At 43.6% G+C, this 7828-nt stretch overlaps 3 protein-coding genes across 4 annotated transcripts; 1 reads left to right on the plus strand and 2 right to left on the minus strand.

Annotated features, from left to right (window-relative positions):
• Positions 1-435: 435 nt before the first annotated feature.
• On the minus strand, positions 436-1065 carry LOC112292568 (uncharacterized). Its single transcript, XM_073539080.2, has 2 exons — positions 782-1065; positions 436-645 (listed from the first exon to the last, which is right to left on the minus strand). Exons 1-2 carry the CDS (start codon positions 1063-1065, stop codon positions 588-590), a joined length of 342 nt encoding a protein of 113 aa, XP_073395181.1. The 3' UTR covers positions 436-587.
• On the plus strand, positions 994-2752 carry LOC112292567 (uncharacterized). Its single transcript, XM_024541167.3, has 6 exons — positions 994-1148; positions 1263-1387; positions 1527-1623; positions 1832-1941; positions 2214-2288; positions 2521-2752. The coding sequence occupies exons 1-6, from the start codon at positions 1079-1081 to the stop codon at positions 2569-2571; spliced, it is 528 nt and encodes a 175-aa protein (XP_024396935.1). The 5' UTR covers positions 994-1078; the 3' UTR covers positions 2572-2752.
• A 1476-nt stretch (positions 2753-4228) lies between these two features.
• On the minus strand, positions 4229-6987 carry LOC112292564 (uncharacterized). Of its 2 annotated transcripts, none has more exons than XM_024541165.3 (8): positions 6757-6987; positions 6406-6629; positions 6194-6230; positions 5766-5907; positions 5470-5652; positions 5078-5179; positions 4789-4944; positions 4229-4518 (listed from the first exon to the last, which is right to left on the minus strand). In XM_024541165.3, the coding sequence occupies exons 2-8, from the start codon at positions 6569-6571 to the stop codon at positions 4363-4365; spliced, it is 942 nt and encodes a 313-aa protein (XP_024396933.1). In that variant the 5' UTR covers positions 6572-6629; positions 6757-6987; the 3' UTR covers positions 4229-4362. The 2 variants fall into 2 exon arrangements, with proteins under 2 accessions (XP_024396933.1, XP_073395180.1); XM_073539079.2 differs by having other exon boundaries at positions 6779-6907.
• Positions 6988-7828: the final 841 nt, after the last annotated feature.

The following is a 7828-nucleotide window of genomic DNA, read 5'->3' on the forward strand; positions in this document are numbered from 1 at the left end:
AATGATTCAGCACATAAGACCAAGGTGCTAGGAAGAATCTTTAGTGCTGTGAAGCTTTGCGGAGCACGATGTGCCTGTGCCGGCACGCCACTTTGCATAGTCTTCGATAAAAAGTTACAAGAAGTTGAGAATTTACTTCTGCTTGAGATTACCTTGTAATATCATCCTCAGTAAATTTTGAAAAAACACGTGGCTAGTACTTCATTTCTGGGTACAAACATTCAAATGCTGGCACAAATACAAAACTCGTGAAAAGATATAATCTCTTCATCAGCTTTGCTCATAAAAACCAGAGCAGACCAAAAGCTCTTTTAATGAAATACGATCATCACCGGAAACCCTTAAAGGTTCCACTCAATTGCAAAGGATGCCCTCTCAAACAACAACCAATTCCGAATGCCGACAAAGAGGTGGCTCAAAGTGTGTGCAGTGGAATTTTCGCAGGCAATGGGATAGAAGAAATTTAAGTATTGATTCTGGTTTTGCAGACTGCGTATTCTGCTGGAGAAAATTCCAAGCAAGCTAAGAGGTAAACAGCCCTTCCTTCTAAACGTGACGCACGCGCAGTCTCGGAACGCATCACCAAGTCAGTGTTCGATTGCACCAAGAACCCACAAGTGGGCATCCCCCTCTCCAACTCTAATCCTAGACACGCAAACAACGCACATGATCACGGTTCCATCACCCAATCAATCATCCGAAAAACAACGAAACCCAACTCGATCAAGACATACCGCGGAGATGAGACATGTGAAATGGGGTTGAAGGAGGCGCCCCTTACCCCAAGAAGCGCGGCACAGAGAAAACTTTTCGGCTTGGGGCTCCGCCTGCCCGGACGAAGAAAGGGGACGCCACGCTGGCGAGCCCCGCCCACCCATCTTCGTAGGATCCGCCCAGCCCCGCCCACGGGTGCTCGCTGGGACCCCCACGGCCCTGCGAATCTTGCGAGCCCTTAGAAGCAAGGAGCAGTGACCTCGCCCTAGGTGCAAGAGCGAGGCGGATCATTCCGAAGGTGCAAGAGCGAGGTGAGTCATTTCGAAGGTGCACGAGCCAGGTGCGGGACATCTTCAAAGCAGTTATGGGAAACTCCTCGTCGCTTCTTACTCAGTACGACTTGGAGGATCTCCAGAATCATTGCAGCAACCTTTGTAAGTCCTTCTTGGGATAAGTCTGGTGAATAATTTTGAGTTGATCAATCAAAAGAAGTGCACTTCAGAGAGATTTGGTATGATGTTGATCTTATGATGCACTCTTGCTGCCAGATTCGCAGCGAGAGATAATTGCCCTATATGAGCGATTTTGCCAGTTGGACCGTACTAGCAAGGGTTTTATCTCTGCTGATGAGTTCATGGGCGTGCCCGAATTTGCTGTCAATCCTCTCTGCCAGGTACAGCCCGACAATTTCACTTCATATTAGCATTTAATCTGACTACTGCTTTATGCCCACTCTCCAGATTACGCTTGTTAATGATTGCAAGAATCAATTAGTGTTATTGGTTAATGGATGTTGAGTCACTTTCTTGCAGAGGTTGTTGAAGATGCTGGAAGGATTGAATTTCAAGGAATTTATAGCTCTGCTTTCAGCCTTTAGTGCACGTGCGACGAAAGACGACAAATTGAAGTGTAAACATCTCACTCAGCCTGCAGAAAAATTAAGCACATGCTACAGTAGTATGTGTGAGGTCAAATAAAGGGAAATTATTCATTACTACGTTCCATTTCATAAATGCCTAAACTAATAGCTCAGTGCAGATGAGCGACGGCGTTGAAAGCGAAGGTTGAAGCACATCAGTGTTCTCAATTTATGTAATGAAAAGCAGCGTTTGTGCAGTTATTTTCAGGGTGTATGACACTGATGGAAATGGCAAAGTAACCAGTAGCGATATGTTGCAAGTTCTACGCGATCTATCGGGGAATTTCTTGACGGATGAGCAGCGCCAGGTTAGAACATCAAAACCTTTTTATAACGTCATGTGTAGTTACTGGTTTACTACTGTAGTCTTAGAACGATTGCAAATCGACAGCCTCTTTGTGTTGCCGAAGAGATGGACCTCATGAATCACAATTGAAAAAAACAATGATAGGAGAGCAAAATGGTGTTTTGTTGGATTGGCATGTTTTGAAGGCTTTCAGTGAGTGATAGATTTTTATTTTGAGTGGAACTTCTTTGTAGACTCTTCTTCGGTTTCTAACGGTACATGTTGTTCTGGCAGTCGGTTTTGAATCAGGCTCTTGAACAAGCTGGATACACGGTGGATTCAGCTCTAACACTGCTAGATTTTAAGCAGGTTTATTTTGAACCTAAAACAGATAATGATTACTTTCATGATTATGGCTGGGGAGATAATACTTTGCTTGTATTGAGTTGCTTTGTCAGCATTTGACTGCGTCTTTTGGCCCTGCTTTACCGTTGGTGTTTTTTGGCTTAACCAAGTGCATGAAAACCCTCTGTTGTGTTGGTTACTGACAGTTTTGAATGTCTGAAATGTCTGATAGCTTACCTTTGTTCTCTTCTTTCAGGTTTTGGGAAAGGCAGACCTGAAAATGGACGTGGAAGTTCCGGTGGACTGAAAATGTAGCGCAGAATTGTATTGTATTCATTAGTAATCGCATTACCTTTTATTGTAGCCTTGCACATGATGTAGGCTAGGGTTGCTCACATTGACTAAGCTTTACTCGTCGTATGGCTGTGAAAGTGTATTTGGATAAGTTCTCTACTACAGATACTGGATGATTTGTTTTTTTATTTTTTTATTTTTTTCCGAATTGTGATGTTCATTCATTTTTCTGTGTTGGTATTTTAAAACCATGCTTCTGTTGTCTTCTGTGGAAGCACTTCCATTTTGCTTTCCAAGTCCTTTTGATTTGTCTCTCAAAATTGGCTTCACTTTTGATGCGTTAATTTTGATATATTCGAATCACAGTTCCAACACTTCACTTGAACGACGAAATTAAATTTAGATGCCAACCTTTATCAAGGGTGGCAGAAGTCTTTCACTCGTACTCAACACTAGTAAGCTAAAATTGTAAATATAAACAAACTACGGTTCACTACACTGACGATGGTCAAGTCCATAATTGCGGGTGCGTGTAAATTCAACAGTGAGCTGGGTGAACATTGTTGCTGTTGGCTGCTCATCTGTAGACTCCGAATCTAGTGCTGCTGTGACTGCTGGCCCGGGTGCGTTTACATGGCAAGTGAGGTGAATAGCATTGCAATAGTAATCTGGGGATGCCGGATCGCAGGCAACGTTCGATCACCGAATGCGCAGAACAGGTACGCAGCTCGCACCCCTTCATTCATGCGTGTCGATAGGGATGGATGCCGGTTACCCAATGATGGGAAACCAATTGTTGGGTTGCTCCAAAATATTTCCAGTAGGGGTTTAGGGTCTAGGGTTTCAAAAAAGAAAGATAAATCATTTTTGGGCAATTAGGCAGCAGATTTTTATTAAGATGTTTTGGTATGGGCAGCCATTTGGATTTTCTGTGCATCCAGTACCAGGAACCACCTGAGTACCTATTCCTCTATGGCCATTCGATTATACCTAGTCATTGAAGACTTTCTACGCTGCCCCTAGCATATATAATGTAGGTGAATACCGAATACGTGTTGATGAATGTTGATGTTTAAGTGAAAATTAGGGGTTAGCATGTAATAGAATGGAAACAACTATCGTGGAAATCGGATGTTTGAGCAGTGTTCAAGCCGATGAATAGGCCCGGATTCAACTCGGCTGGCAAGTCCGCGAAGGTCAGGTTGCGCGTCAGAATTCTTAAGGGACCATAATGGATCATCACCGTGCAATACCCAGCAATCTATCACGGAAAAGAACTCCGTTGGGGAGCTCACGGGGTCTGGAATTAAAAAGAAAAAATACATTACTTCTAAGGCTAATTTCGTGTGCACAGCTCAAGATACTATATTAAAAATCTAAGATTTACTTTCAGTAACTGACCAAAGACTCATTTTGTAAGCCTAACTTCAGCAAAGCAATGAATGCAACATATCATTGCACGTCAATTTTGTAGAAAATGTGTTGTGTTAGGAGGTAACACGGCAATGGAAGCAGTGTGGATCATACCCAGAGTGATCATGTCAAGCATTGTGTATCATCCATCGAGCGCTTATTCAAGCTCAAGCACTGCAGTGTCAAATTAAATGGAATGACGTATAGGTAGCCAGGCATGGGCTGAGAAATACCAACAACCACGCTTAGACGAATCCTAACCAGCAATACTACTCACAACATGAGGACCTCTTGATACATGATAATAAGATAAAACATGGTTCCAAGTCTGCAAAATAATTTAAAAATAGAAAATGTAGTGATGCAGAGAAGAGGATGCAAGGGACCAAAATCAAATTAGCGAATCCAGCTCGCCCTTTTTAACACATGAAACGCCCAGAGACATAATCCCTACGGGATGGTCCGGGTCATGCTTGGGAGGAAGAATGCAACATTCCGCAAACTCATTTCCATTATACACATATGCATATGGCGAGGCGGTTGAGATCTGCACATGACAGCCCACATCAGGATAAAATCGAAATAACATATCTCTTCGCGCAGGACCATGCCTAGTGTTAAAGTATTTCAACCAATCACCACCTATGACCCATATGGGTTATGTTGCAGTGATGAGCTTAAAGAAGACGAAGAAGATGAAGGCCAAACTTTTGAAAACTCAAATGTTACACGTTGTATCCAATGTTACATAGTATGGTGCCAATTCTCAGCATAGGTTTTGGTATTTAGATTGTGGGACCAAGTAAACAGAGAATACCTGCAGCTGAAGCATTTCCAGGTCCGAGTAGCCTGCAATATGAGAGATGAGACACCGCAGCACATTCCCATGCGCCACAAGGAACACATTGCGACCTTCCTTCAGCCGCGGCTCAATGGTTGCCTGAAAAAAGGCGACTGACCTTGTGTACGTATCCTGCAGTCACAACGTTGACAAAATTGGCCGTATCATTGAGTGGAGTTCAAGGCATCTTCTCGGATGAATCATCCTAAGTTAGAATACAATTTTAAGTACATAAGATTAAGGAGGATTTATTGCTATGTCTCACTTGTAAGCTCTCCCCATTGGGAGGCCGCGTGTCATAGCTCCGTCGCCATTTTGTAACAGTTTCCTCCCCAAACTCCGCAATAGCTGCCGTTTTATTCAAACCCTGCAACGAGTAATGACCTTAGGAGAGCGGCACATATAGCTACATCGCCAGAAACGATCAAAGTAGGATAAAAACAACGACAGTGACATAAGTCTCAGAGAATATGCATAGCTTCCTAAGGGTCTTAAATGTTGCTACACAAAACATATTTCTACAAGGCAACAAGGAGCTACAAGTTTAAAGCTGTGCTACCTACAATTTTATCCAACTTACAGACGGACTCCTGTCCATGCTGCTCAATTTCTCGCATACTCGCAAAAATGGTAACAGAACGAAGCGGCAGAATCAACCTGCAGATCCCCGTAGCAGCGTTCATTAAGAGCAGGGTCCGCGTAAACCGGCACCATCCAACATGAGGCTGTTTCAAGTGCCTTGGCAGCTGCGTCACGCAGACGAATACGATTCTCATCCCCAGTCTTGCCTTTCCCATAAAATCCTCCCCTCACCAACACCGGTACGCGTTTGAACCTACTCTGCTTGCACGACAATCACATGAAGCGGCTTACTGGTTAAATTCAACGATGTGCTTGACGTACATTCCCAAAAGATTGAATCACTGAATTTGGATTGCGGAAATCTTCACAACCTGCGTCATTGCAATGAGGGCAGTTTGCTTGGCACGAACAAGCCGACTCGTGAAAATGATGTCAAAGTCGATCTCGCTTACAACTCTCCCGCCTGACAATGCCTCCGTCACTCCCTTCTCCGTCAGTGGAATGTCTACATCCCTACATGTGAACTGCTCGCATCAGGAACTCCACATTTGAATCGAACCACCCCGTCCACATTGATCCTTTGGACGACGCTACGAGTGTGAAGATTTAGGACTAAATTTAGGGTTTTTCGGAATTGAAAGGGTAACCGTATGATTTTCGCACGGAAGCAATCTACAAACCGAACTTTCGATGCCGTTTCCGTTCTAGCATACAATGGCTCGATGCGATGTTCATCCTTACTCTAAGTAAAATATCTACACATGAAAACCCTAAAATAACAGGACGAAGCATCACATACCCAGTGAAAAGCTTCAAATCGTTCCACATGCTTTCACCTGCTCCCTCGCCAATTCACAAGTTTAGAGTCAATGAAGAACTAGATGCACTGCCTGTGAAGTTGACCAACAATAGTCACTCGCGCAACACACAGATTCATGATAATTAATGCCACCATTGCAAAAATCACTAACTCAATTTCCCACATCATCCATTAAAGGGACAAAAAGATACCATGACGCATGAGCACGAGCTGGCTTTTCAAGCTGGAGAGGGAAGACGACGAAACGGGCATAGCCACACGATGCTTGTCCGGAGGCACGGCTACGGCCCTTGCATTCCCGCCATGGCTGGACATTTTCGCCATAACAGCCAAATGGACACGGTAGGCAGCCATCATTCAGTATCACTTAATACGCTATCGACTGAATTCAGGCCTCGGTATGATGTCAATGCTGCTGCGAGATCGAAAACTGAAGTCAATGCCCTAGGATCCGGCAACAACAGTGTGCGAGTGACGTCTCTCAAAACAATATTTCACAAGCGGATCGCCGCAAAAGTTCATTCAAGTCAAATGTTCCTTACATCTCTCCAGTCTACAGCGAACCTCATCAGTCATGCCTCCGCTACTACGTGCACTCCGAAGACTTCCAGGCATTGGCTACGCAACCTGTAACTTTCTTCAGAAATACGGGCAGTGCTATCCCCACGAATAGGCCGTAACTTTAGGGGTAGCCAAGTGCTGGTTATTAATTCTGGGAAGTGGGAGTGGGATCAATGGAATGCAGCCTAAGAAAGAAACGTGGCAAGGACGTAGAGCGCACATGGCACTCTATGGTACAAATCTCGTTCGAGCAATTAAGAAACTGAATCTCCAAATTCAAAGTGGAGTGGCTGTTCACTACGATGGGATATTCAAGATGCGCGTGGTCTGGTTGTTGCCATTGCTGAGGTTTACTGTTATCGTTACCACTTTTGTGGTGTCCAAATGCATGCATTCTCACTCCTTCGACATTCAGAAGTCCACAAAAATTCACAGATTTAAATCTCCTACTTCTAAAGAAACAATCAAATACATAACTAAAATTATGAGGTTGCTTCAAGGCTAATTCAGAGATAGAACTTCCTTTTGCACTTATCACGAGTAGCTTCCAGAAAGTAGAAATAAACCTCTTTGATTTTCAGGTATCTTATTCGCGACTCTTGCTGGATTTCATTTTCCCAAACATTTCCCCAAAAGTTGCCAAGTAGCTGCTCTTAGCAATAGACTCTAATTGCGGCATCCCAGCTGCCACTTTCATCAAGCCTGAGATACCAGAGAATTATTCACCATCAACCTGATTGCTCCCTCCTCGAAGACTGCTGGCGCACTTCTACTGCACGATACAGAACGTCTGTTTGTGCATCATTGTGTCATCTTTGGACTATTTCATTGTGAAAGGAACAACGATACTCTGCCGCAAACTTAGAAGGCGGAGGTGGTTATTGAATTCTCGGTGGTAACAAGTACACACTGTGCCTGCATGCTGCCAACCTTAGAATCATTATTCTATATTCTACAATGTCAATTTTTTTTCATTTTTAACGTAAATAATTTTAGATTGCTTCTTTGGCAACCTCACATATCTTAATTGGTTATTTTAATAATATATACCTA

The sequence above is a fragment of the Physcomitrium patens genome, chromosome 15, assembly GCF_059467195.1.
Source record: "Physcomitrium patens ecotype Gransden chromosome 15, ASM5946719v1, whole genome shotgun sequence".
In the NCBI taxonomy this organism is placed as follows: domain Eukaryota; kingdom Viridiplantae; phylum Streptophyta; class Bryopsida; order Funariales; family Funariaceae; genus Physcomitrium; species Physcomitrium patens.

Bases quoted from the DNA above. Each gene is read 5' to 3' on its own strand.
- LOC112292568 (XM_073539080.2), bottom strand. From the start codon at position 1,065: ATGTCCCGCACCTGGCTCGTGCACCTTCGAAATGACTCACCTCGCTCT. The intron at 646-781 runs GTAAGGGGCGCC...TTGCGTGTCTAG, and splicing joins TCTGTGCCGCGCTTCTTGGG to GATTAGAGTTGGAGAGGGGG.
- LOC112292567 (XM_024541167.3), top strand. From the start codon at position 1,079: ATGGGAAACTCCTCGTCGCTTCTTACTCAGTACGACTTGGAGGATCTC. The intron at 1,149-1,262 runs GTAAGTCCTTCT...TCTTGCTGCCAG, and splicing joins GAATCATTGCAGCAACCTTT to ATTCGCAGCGAGAGATAATT. The intron at 1,624-1,831 runs GTAAACATCTCA...GCGTTTGTGCAG, and splicing joins GAAAGACGACAAATTGAAGT to TTATTTTCAGGGTGTATGAC.
- LOC112292564 (XM_024541165.3), bottom strand. From the start codon at position 6,571: ATGATGGCTGCCTACCGTGTCCATTTGGCTGTTATGGCGAAAATGTCC. The intron at 5,653-5,765 runs GTTGTGAAGATT...TCGTGCAAGCAG, and splicing joins CCCTCATTGCAATGACGCAG to AGTAGGTTCAAACGCGTACC. The intron at 4,945-5,077 runs GTGAGACATAGC...TTGTGACTGCAG, and splicing joins CCAATGGGGAGAGCTTACAA to GATACGTACACAAGGTCAGT.